The sequence below is a fragment of the Grammomys surdaster genome, unplaced genomic scaffold (genome assembly GCF_004785775.1).
Source record: "Grammomys surdaster isolate TR1022 unplaced genomic scaffold, NIH_TR_1.0 1164, whole genome shotgun sequence".
Classification (NCBI taxonomy): domain Eukaryota; kingdom Metazoa; phylum Chordata; class Mammalia; order Rodentia; family Muridae; genus Grammomys; species Grammomys surdaster.
Window position 1 is genome coordinate 5,442,472 of NW_021605583.1, and position 21,787 is coordinate 5,464,258.

General features: G+C 48.8%; 2 protein-coding genes across 2 annotated transcripts in view; one reads left to right on the forward strand and one right to left on the reverse strand.

Annotated features, from left to right (window-relative positions):
* Positions 1-15,263, reverse strand: part of Smim35 (small integral membrane protein 35) — a 58,678-nt gene extending 43,415 nt beyond the window's left edge. Inside the window, exon 1 of the mRNA XM_028783777.1 lies at positions 15,174-15,263. Coding sequence (XP_028639610.1) covers positions 15,174-15,180 — 7 coding nt within the window. The 5' untranslated portion in view covers positions 15,181-15,263. The remainder of the gene's footprint in view (positions 1-15,173) is intronic.
* Positions 15,264-20,377: 5,114 nt separating this feature from the next.
* Tmprss4 (transmembrane serine protease 4) overlaps positions 20,378-21,787 on the forward strand; it is an 18,435-nt gene continuing 17,025 nt past the window's right edge. Inside the window, exons 1-2 of the mRNA XM_028783670.1 lie at positions 20,378-20,439; positions 20,734-20,812. Of these exons, the coding sequence (XP_028639503.1) occupies positions 20,378-20,439; positions 20,734-20,812 (141 nt within the window). The remainder of the gene's footprint in view (positions 20,440-20,733; positions 20,813-21,787) is intronic.

The window sequence follows — 21,787 nt, forward strand, 5'->3', positions numbered from 1 at the left end:
TATCTTCACACAAAAGCAAAAAGCAAAAACAAAAAACAAACAAACAAACCACCTTTACCCCACAAAAGCTCCATGACTTCAGGACTCCAAGTTCTAATCTGCCTTTGAAGGCCAAGAGAAAGAGCCAGAACACCCCCCTGTCCCCAGTCTGAGACCACCAACCCCAGCAGATGTATTAGAGAGATTCTCTGAGAAGTCTGAAAGCCAAGAACTGCACTCCTGCACAAACGTGTACACACAGACAAGGCGCTCCCTTGGTGCATTTGAGGTAGAATTACACTGTATAAATTAAACAGGATTCGACAGGTAAGTTGCTGTGATAAATGTAACTAGGGCAAAGATGGGCTCCCTGGTCTGCACAGAGCACAGGCTGCCCAGGATTCAGATGGTCTGTGTCTACAGTCATGGCGAAAGAAGAATACAGTGACTCTGAAGGAAACAAGGAGACACTGGTTCTGCCTTTTACTTCCTAGAACTACAGGCTCAGAGTGCCACAGCCAGATGACTTAAGCCAACAAGAAAATGCTGTCTCACAATTCTGGAGACCAGATGTGTGGCGTCCAGTGACCGGGGTGCACTTTCCACACTATCTAGGAAAGGATCTGCCTTCGTCCATTCTTGGGCTGCCGAAACCAGAGGTACCAGTTCACTTCCCATAGCTGTCACCAAATACCGGCCACGCCCAAACTACCGAAGAGAAAGGTTTGTTCCAGGAAACAATCTCACGATCTCAGGAACATCAGTGAGTGCTTGCTAGGCCCTGATGCTTTGAGGCCTGAGGCCTGTAACAAAGCGGCATGACGGCGTGAGTGTGCCACACCACGGCGGCTGCATGGTGTCCAGGAAGAAGTAATGAAGGAGAAAAGAGGAGGGACTAGAGGCCCAATAACCCTTTCAAAGGTGTGCTCCATTGGATAGAAAGCCTTTCAACTGAGAGACACCTCTTATAGGCTCTGCTTCCCTGTGACAGTGCCACTGGCTGGGATAGCATGGGGAAGTCCTTATATAGACATGGGTGCAGCTCACAACATCAGAATTCAGTGGAAGAGCAAGTAATCATGCTGGAGAGAACCAGAGGGTGGAGGCAAAGCATCAACTCATTCCCACATTACCAGTGCTAATTCATTCACAAGCGCTCATGGGCTGATCATCTCTTAAAGCCCCGCCTCCACCTCTGTTCTAACGTGTGACCTCTGCAGGGTCCCCTGAAACCTAGGAAGAGCTTTCCTTGCCTCTCCCAGCTTCTGGAAGCCACAGATGCCCCAGGCTTGTGACAGTGTCATTTCTAAGTCTGTCTCTGCCTTCACATGGTTATCTTCCCCGCGCGTCTTTCTATACACCCCACCATGTCTGCCTGTGTCCCTTGTTTTCTGCTAAGAAACCAGTCCTGCTGGACAGCAGCTCTATCCTACTTCAGCCCGATATCCATCCCAACTCACCACCTCTGCACTGACTATTCTGAGGGTCTGGATACACGTGACTTTTTAGCAGACACTACTCAGCCGACTGCAGGCACCTACCACCCCAGAGAAAGATGCCCCAAGCTGCCAATAAAGACAGAGTATATACCATGTGAAAGGGACCAGTTCCAGCTCTGGAGCCCTGGGCAAGTGACTTGATTTCTCTGAGCCTTTACTCTCACACTGGCTACTTGGAGGTTGCTTAGAAAGCCGAAGTTGAAACACCGTTTGTGGTTGTAAAGCGATACGGTGTTTCTTCACCCACAGGTAACTTCTTCCCTCCGTGATGTCTTGATAGAACACAAATACCTTTACCACCTTTTCCCAACCCTTTGGCTTCTGCAGAGCCTTGTTCCACAGCAGCATGTTGGCTTTCTAGATGATTTCGGGAACTGATGTACTCAGAAGACATTTCCAAAGTCCCTCTGCAGAAGATCAGAGAATGACCATCTTATGACTCGAGATTTGCTGAAGTCCTAAGAGGCTGGGATAGAAAGAACCCAGTGTATTTTCCTGTTAGTCCTTCCTCGCCTGGACTACTCACTGCCTTGACTCAGGCTCCTGCATGCATCCCAGTTTCTCTCGGGCAGAGTTAAAATAGCATTGGGTAATGGCCTCCAGAATGACATCAGAATACACCCCCTGCAAACAACACAAAATGCCTGGAAGGAGCTCCTGCCGGTGAAAGCAACACAGGACTGGGCCAATCAAAGCTCACACGGAGGTTTCAGGGCATTGGGAACACAGATGATATGCTGACTGTGTGAGAGGCCACAGCTGCAGCTAGAAACAACTCCACAGAGACTGGGGCAATGAGTCTCACCAGTGTCTTCTCTTCGGTTCTTCTAGTCACAAATGGGAAAGAAGCCAGCTCCTTCCTGTCAGAGGGCAGACCCCATGCAGCACTCTCTCCTCCCAGCTTCCCTCCTGTGAGATGTTACATCACAGCAGGTTGAGCTGTGCAGCTGCTGAAACACCCAGGGAACTGAAGCCAAAAAAAAAAAAAAAAAAAAAAAGACGAACCCTGTCCTTCCACACATAGCTGGCAGAAGGGGCTGCACTTACGTAAAACACATGACTATTGAATCAACAGAGAATCAATGATGCCTAAGGAAAAGATGACAATGGTATGTGTGATCTAAAGTCCATTTTGATGGGAAGGAGTCATTCGATGCTCATTTTCATCTTGCTGTCTGTATTTAATATTTTCTAGGTACTCTGTAAACATTTTATCATGACAGTCCCCGTAGGCAGGACCTATTACTGTCCTGTTACAGAGGAGGAAGGAGAGGTACAGAGAGATTAAGCAGCTTGCCCAAAACAATGGAACCACAATGACACAGATTTAAGCTATGCATGAAGGTTATTCCATGTGCGTGCTGTGTACATAGCTGGGTCATGAGAAAGTGAGCAAAACAGTCTCTAAACAGATTTAAAAAAAAAAAAGCCCAATCACAGAGTCCTTCTTGTCTGCAGTCTCAAATGCAGTAGAAGAAAACAGAATCTGGGGCTGGCGAGATGGCTCAGTCAGCAAAGCACGTGAACAAGCATGACGACATGAGTTCAATCCCCAGAACCTACCTACAACAAGGTACAGCCGTGCTCGCCTGTGAGCCCAGTACTGGGTCAGCAGGGACAGGAAGATTTCTCTGGCTCCCTGTCTAACCAGCCTAGCTGAATCGCTGGGCTCCACGTCCAGTGAGAAGCCCTATCGCAAATAACCACCTGTCATTGCAGCACTCAGAAGGCTGAGGCAGGAGGATTACAAGTTTGAGAGTTGTCCTGGGTTATTTAGTGTATTAGTCGGGGTTTCTATTATTCTGATTATCACACCATGACCAAATAGCAAGTTAAGGAGGAAAGTGTTTATTTGGTTTACACTTCCAGATCACAGTCCATCCCTGGGGGAAGTCAGGACAGGAACTCAAGCAGGGAAGGAACCTGGAGGTAGGAGCTGATGCAGAGGCCATGGAGGGTGCTGCTTACTGGCCTGATCCCCATGGCTTGCTCAGCCTACCTTCTCTAGAACCCAGAACCACCAGCCCAGGGATGGTACCACCCACAATGGGCTGGGCCCTCCTCCATCAATCACGAATTGAGAAAGTGCCCTACAGCTGGATCTCATAGAGGCATTTCCTCAAGGGAGGCCCCTTCCTCTCTGATGCCTCTAACATGTGCCAAGTTGATACAAAATCAGCCAGTACTTATGCTAGGTTTGAAGCTACTCTGAGCTACCTAGACTCTGTCTTAATGAAAAAGAAAGAAGAAAGAAGGTGTCCTGTATAGTTTCATGTCAACTTGACATAAGCAAAAGTCATCTGAGAAGAAGAAACCTCAATTAAGAAAATGCTTCCCTAAGATCAGGCTATAGGCAAGCCTGTAAGACATTTTCTTAACTAGTGATTGATGGAGGACGGCCCAGCCCATTGTGGATGAGGCTATCCCTGGGCTGGTGGTCCTGGGTTCTATATGAAAGCAGGCTGAGCAAACCAGGGACAGCAAGCTAGTAAACAGCACCTCTCTTGCCTCCAAGTTTCTGTCCTGTTTGAGACCCTACTCTCACTTCCTTCAGTGACGAATGGTGACATGGAAGTGTGAGCCAAATAAACCCTTTCCTCCCCAGGTTGCTTGTTTGTCACAGCAATTGAAACCAGAACTAAGACAGAAAGTGTCCTCAAAAGGCAGGCGAAAAGACAGAGATCGGACTCAGAATCAATCTTGTTCTTGGCCTAGTTAAGGGGAAGATGCCTGGCTAATGGAAAGATCTCTCCCTGAGTCTGCTACCAAGTTACACAGGTACTGCAGCAACTTCTCCTCCCCAACCCCGGATGCATAGCTGTTCTGGTGCTCCAGGGATCTGAGAGGCTTCTCAGAGGTTCCAGAAGGGCTGTAGGAGCCACTGTAGACCCTCTCCATGCACTGTCTATGGTGGAGTAGAAAGTCCTGAGCTTCCTGGGCCACACAACATGGATTCTAACTCTGTGTAAGCTTTGGCTTGCCCTTTTGCAAGATAGAGACAGCAGTGCCATCCACGTGACTGAGTGAACTAACGTGACATTGTACAGAGGCCTAAGGACATCACTCAGAGGAAGACATGCTGCGCTGACCACATTTTACCCTCTGTAGCTTATTTGAAGCAACTGTGTCCCTGACATTCTGTCAAGTCCCTACACGTCTTCACCCTCCTTGTGTCCAGGGCCTTGGTAAATGTGGGCTGGATTGGCTGTTCCATCAGCAGGGCCCACAAGAGAAATGTCAACTCCTCGCTAACAGATATACATATAGATATGTACACATATACATATATACACATATACATTTACACATATACACATATACACATATGCATATATGGATACATGCATATGTGCATATATGCACACATACGTTACTTTTTTCTTTGAGACAGTCTCTCACTGTATAGCTCAGCCTATACTGCAACTTGCTATGTAGACCAGGCTGGCCTCAAAGTCAAAAAAATCTGCTTACCTCTGTCCCCCAAGGATTAAATATGTGGGCCACTATATCTGATTTGTTTCTACTCTGCGTGGGAGGGAGGGAGGGGTGGCAGAGGTGTGCATAGGAACCCGTGGTGGCCAGAAGCACAGGTGGCTGGGTGCTGCCCAATATGGGTACTAGGAACTGAACTCAGCTCCTCTGAAAAACTGGTGTGAACTCTCAACCAAGCATTCTCTTTAGCCCCTGAAGCCTATATATGATGAAGAAGTGTGTGTGTGTGTGTGTGTGTGTGTCTACAAAAATTACAAAACCCATATGACAAGGAGAATATACTACTGGAACCCTGTAGATGGCCTTAGGAGGGGTCATGTTAGTGGAGGGAACAAAAGCCCCAGGGTCACAGTGACCCTGATAACTTGACACACCTCGGAGAGAGGAACAGGGAGAGAAAAATCTGCCGCAAGGGAGAGGAAAAGATAAGCAGGAAGTCACTGGTGAGAGAAGAGGAGGGAAAGCTAGCTAGCAGAAAATCTAAAGGTGGGGGGAGGGGCTGGGGTGTACTTTGGTTGATAGAATGCTTACCTAGCATTTAAAAAGCCGCGGGTTCGATCCCCAGCACTGCATAAACCAAAAGTTATCATGCACGCCGTATTCTCAGTATTCAGTAGGTAGAGGCAAGGAGAACTGAAGTTCTTGTCGTTCTGGGCTAAAACAGTGAATTAGAGACTAGCCTGGGCTACAGGAGACCCTGCACCCTACCTACATCAATACCCACAGTCCCCTCCCCCAAAAAGGCTGAGGCGTCCCGCTGAAGATGAGAGTCATGGCTTAGCTGTTCACACCAGGCTCCTGGGAAAAGCAGGCCTGTTTCCAGGCCACAGGGCCTCCATCTCTGAGCTGTTTGTGTTCGTCCCTTGAGTATCACAGCCTATTCAGTCCTGCCTCCTTCCCAGGCCTCTGCATGGGTTCCCAGAATCATCTGGGAACTGGAGCCAGAGCCTGAGCCAGGAGTGCTGAGTAATCACCCTGCTGCCACCCCTGCCCTGCAGCAGTCCCTCCTGGTTCACTTGAGCACTGGGTGAGGGAAAAAAAAAAACTCATATAGGCCAGATGTTTTTCTTGGCACAGACTGGAATCAAACAAGGAAGGCCTGGCTGCAAGCTTCCCACCGCTGAAATTCTTCTTTGAGAAGGAGAGACCTGTCTACTGAAGTCATGCCATGGCCCCAAACTTCCTGCTCTAAAGGTCTCTGTCTGGGTTGGGGAAGCGTGAGAGCCTCATGGACTCAGAAGGCCCTGAAGATCCTATAGGTTGGCCTCAGATGGAACCAAAGCTATTCAACATAGACCACAGCGACCATATTCCCAGTGTTCAGATGCCTCTGTAGTGTCAGGATGGCAGCCCATCTGCCTGACGGGCAGTGGGAGAGGACCCAGGCTCCAACCACCACTGTTGTGACAGAAACTTCTTCACCATCCTCAACACTCGAAAAGAACAAAATGTTCTCCGTGAGGTTATCCTGAGATGGCCAACAGAAGCGCATTGCTAAACAGAAGAGCCGAGACATACATCGTACTGTTCTCCCAGGAGAACCAGATGTGAAACAGAACACAATGTACATTTTTAACTTGTATGTGATGGGTGGTTTTGCCCCAGGGATTCCATAAGTGTCCAGGTCCCTTCCAGCTATACAGTCTGCTCCCAAAATTCCACTTAACACAGCCCCTGGCCTGGAGGGGCGGGGAGGGAGGCAATCATCCTGTGTAGCAGGACATGAATCAGAAATGAGCCTGTGGAGAAGAGGACCTAGCCCTAGCTGTTTCACACTGGTGACTTTCCAACAATATGCTATTTGAAAGGTGCACTGCCTGTCAGGTAGGTTGTTCATTAGAGCCCAACACTCAACAGCTTCGCTCTGAGTCTTGGGAATGAAAGAACACACATCTTCCTTAGGGAAGAGATCTGCACGAACACCCCAACCCTACTGCCTGACACAGCTGGCAATCCACTCTGCCAATTTCCTGCAAGCCCCACCCCCAAAAAGCACCTCCATGGCGAGAAGTCACACAACCAGATGAGAAAGAAAGAGAAAGAGAAAGAGTTATGTGCCTCAGCCTCAGCCAATGCCCACCCTCCTGCCTTCCTGGTTGGCTGAAAGGCACTCAAGCAAAGGTAGGCTTGTGTAACACCTTAGGTGTGTCACCTGTTCTTAGGCCTATGAATGACTCCAGGTGTTGTCCCTGCCCCTACGACTGGGTGTCAGATTACAAGACGCATAATCATTCCAGTTTGGCAACTTCACCAGTTGGGTTGTAGGACTTGACCAGCCCCATAGTCCTCAAGTCACTCCTAGATACAGTGGCAGGTGGTGGCTGGCTTGCTGAAGGAAGAGGACGAAGAGAATGCTGGCCATCAGGAAGCAAGGCCAGCCTTGCACTTGGGCCCCCTCTGCCCAGTGCTGACCAGGCCTTTCTGAGCTCCTTCCTAATGAGGCTCATTTGAGGACCCTCTCCTGCTGTCTTGGGTGACAGATCTAGCTTCAGGCTGTAAGAAAATTAGGATTACCAAAGTGACAGACATGGTAAGTACAGGGGCCCTCAGGATGGGGAGGGCTGCTGTCCATAAAGGGCTCTTCAAGTAACCTGTGGGGTTACTAACTGAGAATATTATGACACCTTCCAGGTTTAAAACAAAAGAGGTCACCGCCTCCTCTTCTACCCTCTCTTGCCTGTCGGCTCTCCTCTCCCTCCATCATTAGCTGTCTTTGGAGGTAGGCATAGAAGTCAGGGCTGTCTTCATCCACCAAAGGCTTCTGAATCATGCTCGTTCCTTTGCATACTGTCTTGTGCGTGTCCGCTGGAGAACGTCATGGTTTCTTCCATGGCCAGGGCTACTTTGGTGCCACAGTGACCCTTGGATACTCCCTGAGAAACATCACTCCTGTCCTTTATAAAGAAAACAGTACAGAGATGCCCCAAACAATCAGGGGTGTCTGTGAGGCTCTTCTGTTTGACTTCTTGAATGATCTTCTCCACTGACTATAGCACCTTCTGCTGCTGGCTTATCCTTTCATGGGGGACAACTGAGAACCAGGAAGGGGAAGAGCTAATCACCAGGCCCAAGGTGGGGGGTACAAGCTACCTAATGCTTCCAATAACCCACTAGTAAAAAGTCTGGCAAAATACTAGTGTCCAGCTAAGGGCAGAGCACCAGGGACTGCCTTGCCGGTACTAGACCAGAACTGAGACTAAAGCACTAACTACCTGCTACCTCCTGTGCAGAGGTGCCCCCACTGGGGTCACGGGGGGAGGAAGGGAGCAGTGCTCACCTCCAGACTGGGAGTCATTGCTCTGTAGTACTGAGGGACCCTGGGATGCCCCCTTCTGGATGAGCTGCTGACAAGAGCGTCATTTCTGAGAGCTAACAGGAACAAAACCCGATGTAGAACTCAATAATAAGATGCTAGCTCTCTGAGAGGTCTTGAGACTTTAATTTCATTGAGATTCAACTCATCCCCTGCCCCTGTAGAAGGGAAACAGTGTGGTTCACAAACCCTCTGGCACACACACAGGGCAAGGAGAGAGGCTGAGCGAAGGAGCATGTGTGACGAGGCTCTGGAAACCAGGAAACCCGAGCAAATGAGAGGCTGTAAGTAAAAAGGAACCCACTCCAGGAAGTGAGAGCCGAGACCACGTCTCAGCCTGCCCTGCTGCCACCGTGGAATGAACGCTGGGTGTTGTTGATGAGGGAGAAGGCAGATGGTCAGCATGGGGGAAGGGCCAGGCCCAGGGTAACAGAGTAAAGGCAGGCAACATGACCGCTAGTCTGCAGAAGAGAACTGCCGGTCTCTGGCCCTGAGCAAACCACTAGGCTACCTGTGTGTGACAACCAGTTCTTTCCAATTGATGAGGCCGGGATGAGCCCAGCTCTCAGCTCACAGGAGAGGACTTGGTAACCCAAGGCCAGGCTTACCCCTCCCTGCTTTTTCCCTCTATCTTCCTTCCTTTCCCTGCGAGAGCTGGTCAAAGTCCAGCTGCCTGTTGACAGCAGTTTCCCTTGAGTTTACTCTGCTGGTTAGATCCAGGGAGAGCTACAGTGGCCACCAGTGTCTGACCTGGATAGGAATGTGCCATATGTCCTCTGCAGCTGAGACCAAAGGGGAAGGTGGGGACCCCTGACTAGCCAATCTGGTCAGGATTCATTGCTACTCCGTAAGTCCTAAGCACACTGTGCTCCAAAGAAGAGGCTGTTATTATCCAAGCAAGGCAGGGCCGTTATTAACACCTGAGGTCAGTCTCAACCCTTCAAGGTATTCCCTGTTGCTTCCTTTTCTTGCCTACACTTCCCCAAAATATTCTGTGAGCTTGGCTGGAGGAGTGTGGCAAATGAATAGGCCAGCCCTCTGGCAACAGGGGCCTGGTATCATGTGGAGGTCCCGCTCAGATTGAAGCATAGATTCTAGGAACCTTCCACTCTGGTGATGTCATCCTTGACTTTGGGATGGCATATTGAAAGTTAGGCAGAAGACAAAGACTGGTGAAGCTCTCTCTTCATACCTGCTTCTCCATGGGAAGAGAACCAGATGTCACTGCAGCTCCAGGGAGCCAGCTGCTTAATCCACCCTGGCCAACAACCGTTTGGAAAGGGGTGGAGGTGTTGAGAAATATCTAAGTGCTTGCTGCCTTAGAGGTACTCACAAAAGAGGGATTCCAAGGTACCCCTGAGCCAAAATCTCTCCAGGGTGACTGGAAGCTAGCCCCAGAAGAGAAAGTGCTTGCTTTGGACTTCTTGAAGGATGAGCCAGCTATCTCCAGGCACAGAAGCCAGGAAGGGTGTGTGTCTACATAGAACTTCATGTGACAAGCAGGACAGAATGGTGGTGCAGGGACAAGAGACAGCATGCTATGGCTGGAGCAAACTGTGTAAGGAGGAGAGAGGTAACGATGCACCCAATCTGATCCCTTCATCAGAGAACTCTGCCTCAGGGTCTCCCCCTGAGCTCAGAGAGGCAAGGCTGGAGAAGGGCCATCAATTGAGTGGTTGCCCTCCAAAGGGCCATGTTTTCCACTAGGCAAGACAGGAGTATCCAGCTCTGTCCACTCCTTGTATAATAGTGCAGCCGGCCTCATCATCACCAGACCCCAGGAAAGCACTGGGAGGTGAGGACAAGCACAAACTCATCAGGCAACCACACTGTGGGACATCATTCACTGAGATGCTGCCGTGAGTCAGGGTAGGAAGCCAAGAGACGGTCTTATGGTGTCAGAGAGGGCTGGGCCCGGACGGGAGGTGCGGGATGGGAGGAAATGGTATAAGGAGAGATAAGAAAAATCCCAAGAGCGCAAGGAACTCTGGACAAACTTCCCACAGCCCAGCACAGCTGGAGGTACACATCCTCGGACCTGAGAATCCTCATAGGCCTCCGATTTCCCAAGAACCTCTTCTGTTCAGCCTTCCATCTTGCCCAGATGCAAACAGCCTCATTAAAAACACTTCAACTTCTCAGTGACTCCCTAAGTGATAGTGAACTTCCAGGCCTGAAATGCACTTAAACTGACCGCTACCAGACTGTGAGCTCCCCGCTGTCAAGCCCTGTCTTCCATCTTCTTAACTTCAGACATCATGGACCTGGGATGGAATTGTCCCCAGGTGTGTGAGTGAGTGAGTGAGTGAGTGAGTGAGTGAGCGAGCAGTCAGTTAGTGGACCAGTAACTGTCCGTCTATCGGTCAGTCAGTGTCCGAGTGAATGGAAAGTGAATGACTGACAGATAAATGGTCCAAAACCGAATCCCTTGTAACCAGATTCTAATCCAGCTGATACAGAAAGGAAGGGTCACCACATCCAACCTTAAAAAGTACCTAATCCTACCAGAAATAAAAGTATATTTGATCCTAAAAACAGGAGCTGGGGATGAGGGAAGGGAGGGCCTGAGCCTGCTTGGAAACCCCAGCAACAGGACTGGGGAGAGTCAAGCAAGCAGACAGAGTGTAGCAATCCCCCTGTGATGTGTTTAACTGTGCCACCCAGCATGCCACTGCGATTAAACACTAGATTTCAACAGAGAAACAGAGCTCAAAGCTGCGACACCCTCTCATCCCGTTGGCTCAGGGACACTTTCCACTTCCAGGTCTAATCTACTCGAGAATGGAAATTCTTAGGTGGCAAGTGAAAGAACACTTTCTGGAAGAAGCAAGTGACAGAACGAGGTGGTCTGTCCAGGGTGTGGAGGGGTCTTTGGTCTTGAGGTATGCTGTATATCTGCCTGGGCTTTGTCCTCTGGTGGGTCAGAGATACACGTGCTTGACACACTGGCCGTGGTCTCAATTTCTTACGCTATTGTCTGCCTACACTATTTCCCCACTACTCATATAGTGAGTACTTAAGTATCTACCATAGACTAGGTTCTAAAAAGACCCCGGAAGGTTGGGAGAAGATTTAAGATCTACACATCCCCCTCCTGGTCCCAAGACTGCACAGAAGGAGCAAGCTAAACTGTCCCCCCCTTATTCAGGCAGAACATGCCCCTCCTTCACCCACAGATGCCACCAAGAAGGGGACAACCATAGCACTTTCATCAATGGAGTAAATGGGGCACCTTTGTCCCATTGTCACCTTGACACCAAAGACTACCCCACTGGCCTATCCTGGGGACCTGGAGCTCCTGGTGTCTTATAGAGTCATAGCAGCAGACTTGTCATCTCTAACCTGATGCCAGAAGCGCAGGCTCTGTGGCTCAGGCATCTCCCTCTGACTAAAACACCATCGCTCTGAGACTTGGAAGTTAGGAGATAGAGACACAGAGACATCCAATGTCTTGAAAAGGGTCACTTGCTTCTAGGAGGCAGAGATAAGACGTCAAACTCATCAGGTGGCAGACCCATGGGACCAGCACATGGTGTTTCCTGAGCCACTGTGGGACTGGGGCATCCCATGTCACTACCTCCATGCTGCTGGACTTTACAGCAAAGTGGGCATGAAGTGAAGATACTAACACAAGAGTGTGGGGAAAGGAAAGGACTTGGGTTTTTGCAGAGACTCCAGCCCTCCCTAAGATACCAAAGATCACGGAGGAGGGGAGAGCAACACAAGAGCCACTGGGCATTATCTCAAACCTTCAGGGAGGCTGAGACAAAGGTTCACAGCCAGTCTGCTCAGGAAGACAATTGCCATGTGACCATTAAAGAGAGAAAACTGATTTAAAGCCAAGCCAGGTATAGTGGCTCACACCTGTAATCCGAGCATCCTGGAAGCTGAGGCAGATGTACTACCATGAATATGAGACCAGCTCAGGCTACCAGCAAGTTCCAAGAGAGAATGATGAGTGAGCCAGTCTTACCTGACAAGAGAAGGTGCAAGCCAGCAGCCAGTAGCCAGCAGCCAGCAGCCAGCAGCCAGCAGCCAGCAGCCAGCAGCCAGCAACCAGCAATTCCAGGCCACAGACTCCTGAGGAAGGACCTGTGAGGCCCTGTGTGTTCTGGTCTTGAAGCCCTCACTAAAACTCAACTCAGAATTCCATAAGCAAAATGGAAAACCCAGCATTTGTAAGGACTGTGGCCTCACCTGCTCCTGCCCCACCTAACCACCCCAGCACTGGAGGAGCTCTGCCTAGTAACCAAAGATGCTGGAGGCCCTGCATCTGGACCTGCCTCTGTCTGCTTGAGAAACTCCTGCATGGACCAACTCCTGCTCACCCCATCCCCTTTCTAGAAAGTTCTGCTAGCTCTAGCAATCTTCCCTCTGCCAAGAGAGCTCCTGCAATCCCCCCATTGTCTCAGAATCCTCTTGGGCCTCTTCCTTCAGATGGTTTCAATGGCCGTGTGTGCTTGTCCTTCGGTCTGGCTTTTCGTCTCTGACCTGCATCTGCTACCTAGCCATCAAAATAGCTGTCCAGCTTCCCTCACATCCACGCCAGATGCTCTATGAAACTTACCAGTTAATAATGAGTGTCTACTCTGTCAGGTACTTGCCAGGTTCTATTCAAACATTGTTAGTAATTATTAAGAACAGTAGCAGGCTGTCTGTTCATGGGCACAAGAATTCTGACTCTTGTGTGTAGCTGGGTCTCCAGCCCCCAAACAATGCTTTTCTGATTGAATAAAATAATTGTGCTACAGTGACAAATTATTGCACTTTGCTCAGGCCACATGCTGGAGGCCATGCATATTTGAGGCTCATTGGGAAGAAGACTTATTAAAAACTAATCTCTGTCTCTCTGTCTCTCTGCATGTGTCTGTCTCTGTCTCTCAGTGTCTCTCTGTCTCTCTGTCTCTGTCTCTGTCTCTCTGTCTCTCTCTGTCTTTCTCTCTCTCTCTCTCTCTCTCTCTTTCTCTCTCTCTCTCTTTCTCTCTTTCTGTCTCTCTCATACCCACATAAAATTGAGGCTCTTGATGGTTAAATGATTTGGGTACAGAGGTTGGATTCAGACCTTGGTGGCAGGATGCCATGCCCTGTGCTCCATCCCCTGTCAAGCTGCCTCTTCTAACAGCGGCATCACAGCAAGGGGAAACTTCCAAAGTACTTGCAGAGTTATGTGAGTGGGCAGGAAAGTGGGTGAAGAGCGCTAGGTTATGCAACCACGAAATAATAATGCAGAGAAGTCCCGGAAGCGCCACCAGAATGCTATTTATAGGCTCTGGAGTTCAGAGTTCCCAGGAAGGCCATCAAAGAGTCAGTGAGTCTTTTGCGGGCAGATCAGCAGCAGCAGCCGAAGGAGCCACCAGAGGCTGGCTATCCCTGAGGCATTGGAACAAAGCAGGCTGTTCCCTTCTGCCTTTGCAGGGAACCTTGTTAGTGTACTTGAACGCCATTTGACACGACTGAAGTCCAGCCCGCACATCTTCTCAGGAAGAATAGATCCCCACCAGAGCAGCTGAGACCCTTCAGACCACAAAGATCAACCAAGGGGACTATAAACAGCAATGAGATCCTGGGAGGGCCAGCTGAGGTCCTAGAGGGCTTGGGAAGCTGTGCACAGCAGGTGGACTGTTTGTGCCCACGTTTCAAAGGGGGAAGCTAGAACCAGGAGAAAGTGGAGAATTGCCCAGGATTGCTTAGCAGGTCAGCAGAGGAGCCAGACGGTCTCTATAAAATCCCCTCTTCCCTAACCATCACTTCCCATGCCTTAATGTTTAAAGGACAATTCAGGACAAGCAAAGGAAGTACGTTTTGTTGTTTTGTTTTGTTTAAGATGGCATCAACTCTGTGGAATTCTCATATAAACAGATTGCATTGCAGGTGGCGGCTACCTGGTTTGGGTAAATATTACTTAGAGAACTCACCTAAGTTCTAGTATCCATGGGCCCTCCCAACAGCAAGTGCCCAAGAGTCTGTGTCAGGCTGGAAGTCTGACTTGTACAGCCTCATAAACACACACACACACACACACACACACACACACACACACACACACACACTGCTATTAGGTAACTCTGGGAAGTTATCGTTTCATCTGACTGTTCTGGAAAGAGAAAGTGGGCACAGGTAGTCCTGGGCCAGAGGAGAAACTGAGTGAAATAGAACAACCAGGAATTCAGAAATAGAGGAACGTTTTTCCCTGGGCTTGTTGGTCATGCAAAAGTGACCTCACGACAGAGCCACCTGGAGCAAAAGGCCTCTGCAGGAAGCCAGGTGTCTACAGTCAGCTCCTCCCAAGAGGCCTGTCCGAATGCCACACTCTTGGCCTACTCGTTGCCCACTGTGTAGCTAGAGGGCAGAGATCTTGTAAACCCTGTACCACACCTCCATCCATGAAACAGGGATTCTTGCCTCTCTACCTGCTTCTACCCTCTCCAGGATCTACCTGCAGTTAAGAACCTGGCAGAAACACAAAGGTTGATTCTTAAATGACAGAACCATAAGGTGGGTCATCTGACACCTCTCTCCCGCCCCCAGGCCTTGCCCTGGAGCTATTAAACCTTGGCATGGGTAAGGTTCTCTACTCTAATTCCCAAAAGGTCAGCACCTATGTGGTTTATTACAAGGCACAGTGATTTCTAATGTAGCAGCTGGACTGAGGTTAGGTTAAAAGAAAGCCTACACCTCGTAGACTGCTTCTCCTATGCATGAAGCTGGTGACTAGCCTATTTTGCTGGACAGACATCCTGAAAATAGAGCCACAGGTGGGGCTACTTGGAAGCCAACATGGCTGTTTCCATAAAAACCTTTGATTGCACCTTAAGCTGCTGTATCTCGGCAGCCCCCCACCCCCCTGCCATGATGAAATGCCGCTCCGTAACCCCTTCTTGTCACCTTACCTGGCATTGTGGAGGCACCCAAGAGACGAGATCTTGTTCCCAGCCTGATAAAGGCATCAAACTGCCTGCACAGTCACAGGTGGGCAGATGTCTGCCAGTGGTAGGATTGATGGTTAGCTGCAGGTTCAGGGGTCAGAGTGGCTTAAGGCTACCTAGAGCGTCCCCTGAACGTCAGAACTAGCTGTGGGCAAGCCTAGCTCTTCCTGCTAACTGTGAGCAGCCCCAGGTCTTCTGGCTCACTCAGAGAGCAGTCTCCACCCCTCCCAGGGGTGCCCATGTCACCCTGTCACTGGCCTCAGCAACTTAACTATATAAGCTAAGAGCCTCAGAGGGTCTGTGTACCCATCACCTGGCAACAGCCGTATCTTTAGCGCCAAGTTTTCCCTCTGAGATCAAGGAAAGCCAGGGCCCTTCCCAGGAGATCCCAAAGCTGCCACAGAGAAGAACAAAGCCAGAGAAACAGCCTCACGGTGCTCTAGTGTGTCTTCCTCATCCCCACTCTGTTCTTCCAACTCTCTTGTTAATCTTTTCCCAGAGCAAAGCAATGTCTGTGGTGCAGGGAAGCATGCAGCTCCGCAGGGCGAAGGAGCTGGCCGGCTCTGTGCCTCCGGCCTCTTCATTATTGAGTAGTGGAGCACTGGTCTTCCCACTGTGAAATGATCAAGTGTTTCACCATCTCCCAAAGACAGTTCTCAGTGGCTTGACGGGACTTAGTATTCATAGAAATTGAGAGGGGCATCCCAGCTGGACAGCAAGTAACAAGTCACGCCCCCTTAGCTGTTTCTTTGTGGCTTTTCTGTAGAATTTAAAACAAAAGCTGCCTGGTCAGCTGTCTGGGGTCATTGTCTCTGAAGTCGAGGCTAAAAGGAACCATTTGATATTCGGAACTCAGCTAAGCCCAGGAGCTTCTCCAGGATTGAAAACAGGGAGGAAGGGAGGGAGGGAGCGAGGGGGGGAGGGTGGGCGGGAGGGAGGGAGGGAGGGAGGGAGGGAGGGAGGGAGGGAAGGAGGAGCCGCAGCTGAGAAGGGCAAACACCATAGAAGATGGAAGACTCCATGGTAACATTACCAGGGCCACTCCAGGACACCAAGGCCTGCCGCCTGTAGCAGCTCCCGCCACTATTCCTGAATGCTTTGGCAAAGTCAGGAAGCACATCCAGGTCTCTGTGCCTATCAACCATGGAAGGGCTGTGGAGCTCCTGAGGGGGGAATCTCTGCGTGTTGACTGCAGGCTAATCACAAGCAACAAGACCACACTGCAGAAGGGTAGAGACTCCAAAGGGTGTACAACCCCTAAGGATGCTTAACCACGCAGGCCCTTGAAACTGCTGAGAAATGCAAACAGCAGACCCCGAGTCCAGAAGCCCAGACTGGAGAGCTGGGTCTGCCCGTTACTTGCTTTGAAACCACAGAAGCTACTTTGTGAATAGGGACATTGGCTCTCAATTCTCTAAAGTGGGAATGTCTTGGGATTTCCTAGAGGTTAAATATAATAGCACCTTTGATAGGAAGATGTTGCAAGGGATAAATTAATATCCAGCCTTCACAGGTGGTCTGGATTAATCTGATCTCTTGACAGTGAGTGGCTGGAAAACAGCAGGAAGATTTCTGAGCTAACCAAGCTCTTGTCAACAAGCATCTACTCCTTCTACGCCATCATGTTCCCTGCTGGGCACTAAGTGACAGGAATTCTCAATCTTCCATTGTTCTCCAGCTGGCAAAAGCTTTGTTCCAGATGAGCCCTAAGCTGGACATGGGCTGAATCAGACCCACGAGTCAGGGTTCTGTACAGTCTGAGTCACGAGAGCAGGTGGTCTGGCCCAGTCAGCAGCTCTGACAGAACCGTGAAGACTGGAACCTTCACTTGGGCTATACAAGGACTGGACCATAGTAACTGTGACCAGCTCAAGAGGTTAAACTCAAACTGAGGATAGTCAAAGATACCATTAGCTAGTTAGTTAGGTGAAGAACACAGTAAGCTCCCATAAGTCTACACAGAAACTAGGGCTTAGAGCATCCTCCCTATACTCATGAGATTCCTCCTCACCTCCTACCTGCGGAGGTAGGAGGGCACGTCTCTTTTGCTTCTTCTCCTTTTTTAAAAAAAAAAATTCCTTTATATATATATATATATATATATATATATATAATTTAATTTTTTTTCAAATTGTAATTTATACTCATTCACACAGGGGTTATAAACACAAAAAGGCAGGCAGGATGTGGGGAAGGGGATGACACTGGAGCATGGGTGTTCAGGGGGAATACAGATACTTTTCAGAACAGGGTATCAGCTGGGTGAGGGTTCAGGGGATCTTTTGCTTCTTAATTTAACAAAAATTGACTGCACCTGTTTACTATCCGAGGCCTCAAGTTCAATGCACTCGGCTGATGTAAGCCCCACCCTCCCCCGAGTCCCGTGTCTATCTTTCTCTTGCTTCTCCACGAAAAGGATTCTGAGTTACAGGGAACCTGTTGGGACTTTACCCTTGTTACTCAACTGCTAGTGGTCCGTTTCTTTGGAGATAACTTGTAGTTTGTTTATTTTTACTTCTGCGTAATATTTTATTGTATTTACAGGCAGCGTCTTAAAAGCTGGCCCAAGACCAAGTCTTAAAACTGATTCAACACCGTTTACTCAATATTCACTCTATCTTATGCATAGAAAGAGTTTAGCTTCGGTGAATAACGGCACAGTCACGGTTCCGAGACTGTGGAACTCTGTTTTAACTTGACTCACCGTTTCCTGCCTTCTGTTTGCAAGTGAGGCCACTAGTCTGTACAGTACAACCTGGACTGCGCATCCAGCAGCGGGAAACATTGCCTGACGTGAGGTATCAGGCCACTTCAGCTCAAATGAGCAGCCAAAATGCAGAAAGGTGTAGACTGCACTGTTGTTGTTGCTGCTGCTGCTGTTGTTTCTTCTGTGTCTCGGCTTCTAGTATAATCCTTCGCCCATCATGGCATTCACAGTCAATGGCTAGTCAATTTGTAAAAAAAAAAAAAAAAAAAAAAAAATCAAAAGAAATTCATCCTACCTGCTCCAACTAACAGAGGCATGTACACACAGGTAGAGTCAATAAAAAAGAATGCACCAATGGGAAGGGCCCACTGAACAAATGCTCACAGTATCCAAAACCTCTAGCCTTCCACATTTCAGCAGACACACTAGCCTGCTTAACCGACGTCCGAGGGCACAGGCCCACTGACAAAGCCTACTGCATTAATGCTCCAAGGGCACACAGAATCATCTCACTCTCTAACGCCTCGGCCTCCCCTCCAGCCCTGCCTACTTCTCTACATCATCTCCATCCCCCACACTCACTCCTGAGTGCTGGTCCCTATCTGTCATTCAAGTCATAGCTCAGATGTGACCTCTCTAACTGTTCTCACCCTTTTCTTTAACCCTGTCTTCATCCAGACACATTCTCTTCTTAACCCCACTTTCTTCTGCAGGTTCCCACAAAGCTTGTGGGTTTTTCTGGCTTATGTCTTTGTAGTCACCACCCCCCAGGCCCTCCAAGGGATGTAGCCCTCGGTTGTCTTGTTTGGGCACCTCTCCCTGTCTGCTGGAATGAATGCTTTTGATCTCTGATATCTGCTTCTTCGTGGCTCAGGGCCTGGCACAAGTGTGACTATTTCTCATTCAATTGTTTACTTTAGCCACTGTTTAATGCTAATGACTGCGGTTACCACACACACTTGGTTTCAGTGCTTTGTAATCTGGAGCTGACTAAGTTAAATGGAAAGACTTTGCCTATTGTGTGTAAATTGCTGCTGGTATCCTTATCTCCTCACTAGGTGTCTGTAGGGCCAGGTGCTCTGATGTGTTCTCAACTTCATCCTGAAAGCTATCCCTTCCAACCAGCTCTGTGCTGACCAAGGAGAGCCTGGGAGTCAGCGGAGCCCAGAGCTGAGTTCAGTTGTTTGCAGGCCCGAGCCTCATGCTTAGCGTTAAGAGTACAAAGGCAAGAAGAGAGAGTGCAATTATTATTTGCCAATTTAAAATAAAATCCTAATTTTAAAAAAAAGGAACAGAAAAAGACAGATAAACAGAGAATATCCAAACAGAGGAAGGCTATGGAAGCATGAGGGATGGGCAGGCAGAAAATGGTGGCCTAGTGTGACCCTGGTGCTTCCCACCAGAAGGCTCATTTCATTTCTTGCTCAAAGGTACACCATCAGTAGGACGCAGAGCCTGTATTCCTACTCAGTCCTTGTGGACTAATGCACCAGCCAGCCAAGACCTAATGACATCAAAGGGCAAAGCCTGGCACCCCCTCCAGCAGATTGCAGTCTTGAATATGGAAGGAGAGGAAGGCAGGAGGGAGCTCCCTGACCATCACTGAACCCCTATGTTTAACCTTGACAGCAGACAGCCCCCAGGTATTCCCTTGTAACCAATTTAGGATTTCCACACACCCAGAGCTTAGAAGAAGTCTTTTCTCTCCCATATGGGACCAGAAAAACCTCCAGTAGAATGTGTATAGGATTCTGCTGCTTTCTCCCCTTGGCTCTGGTATCTGTGGCCTCAGTATAGTACTGGCAAACCAGTCCCGATGTAGAGGCTTAACAGACAGAACTCAGGAACTCCCCATCCTCTACCAGACCTGAAATGGAGGAAGACTCTGAGCTGCTCAAGGGATTAAAGGGAGTTCAGAGAATGAGAACCTGGACATCACCCTCTCTTCGACCCTTGCCTGCAGAAAAAGGAGTAAATGCACTTTGCATGTGAGCCTCTGACTAAGTAGCCCCCATGTTTGGTCCTCTGTGGTTGTGTGTACACGGAGCACACATGGGATGGGGTGAGCAAACGCAGGCAATGCCTGTGCATGTGTTTGTTTGTGCTCGTGTGTCACTGCAGAGCTAGGACCACACTTTCAGAAACGCCCACTGTCTTAGTAGACTTTTGTTTGGGCTTGCCTGCTTTATTGGGTATAATCCACATGCATAAAATGGCTCCTACCTAAAATACACCTCACAGTGAAGATCTAACACAGAGACAACACCCACAGCAAGGTCTAGAAGTTTCTCAGTATTCCAGAACAATCCATTGTGCCTTTCTTATAACCACCCCACTTCCCGGGCAGTAACGCTGTTCTGATCGATAGCACCCTAACTTTTACCTTCTGGCTCTGTGTCCATGTGTTGATGTCATTTCACAGCATGTGCTTTTCCCTGCTTAGTTCTTTCATCATGACGTCATGAAGTTTATCCCCGTCACCGCCTTCAACACTGGCCTTGGATTGGTTCCTGCTGTGTTCTTGTGAGAAAGCATTTGACAGAGGTGCTCTCAAGTAGGAAGGATTGATCTGACTCAGAGATGGAAGCAGAGGGCTTAGCCGATAGATACTTGGCCACATGTGCTACGTGCAAGAGGGGGTGGGTAGTGGAGACTGTCTCACTTCTTAGGACGCTAGAACAGGAAAAAGAGACAGAAAGTTCAGGGCAAGATACACTTTCTAGGGTCTTGCCTCCAGAATCGAACTCCTTTCATGAGGCCACACTCTCTAACTCTCACCATTTCCCCATAATGCCATTGTGTTTGTGAATCCATCAGTGAATTAACCCATCAGACCAATGAGCTCATCAATTCTGGAGATGTCAACACAGACATATCCAGAGATGTGATTCACCATGTCCGAGGCATTTCTGTGTATGTGTGTGCAGGTGTTTGTGTGTACGTGCACATGTGTGTTCATGTGTGTATCATGTGTATGTATGTGGAAGCCAGGGGTTGATGGTTAAGTGTCTCGCTTGGTTACTCTCCACTTCATTTTTGAGATAGGATCTTTGACTGAAACTGGAGCTCACTAATTTTCTAGACTAGATGGCAGCAAGTCTCGGAGGATTCTCCTGTCTCCACCTCCTCAGAGCCAGGATTACAGGGGTGTACCACTACACACAGTCTTATATGTGGACTCTAGCAATCTACACTTGGGTCTTCATGCTTATTAACTTAAAGCCGTTAACCAACTGAGCCATCTCCACAGCCCTTCATAGACATTTCTGAGTCTAGTCAAGCTAGCAACCTAGAGTAATGGGGGGGGGGGTTAGAGACGTAGTTCAGTGGGTAAGAGCTCTTCTTAACCACTGATCTCATGCCCTTTTCTGGCCTCCGTAGGTACCAGGCACAGAGGTGGCACACAGACATACATGTGGGCAAAATTCCCATACACCGAAAAATATTTTTAGATAAAAAGGGTAATTGTAAGAAGTTTGTTTCTCTCTATGGCTGAAATTCTATTCTCTAGATAATCCACAATTTATTTAGCTACTCAACCATTAGGGGTTTTCCAATGTTTAGCTATTACAAACAATGCTACTGTGAAAACTCAAGGTTCTTGCTAGATAAGCACTTCTTTCTTGTGACGACATCCCACAGTAGATCTGCTGAGCCATCAAATTATAAACTACTATCAAAGCATTTAATTGAAGCACTGCTATAGTTTCTATCCCACTAGCAAGCACAGATATCCCAGTTGCTCCCTGTTCTGTGTTCTCACCAACACTTAATATTGTCAGTGTTTTTAACTTTAGCCATTCTAATGTTTGGAGAAAGAGAGAGAGAGAGAGAGAGAGAGAGAGAGAGAGAGAGAGAGAGAGAGAGAGAG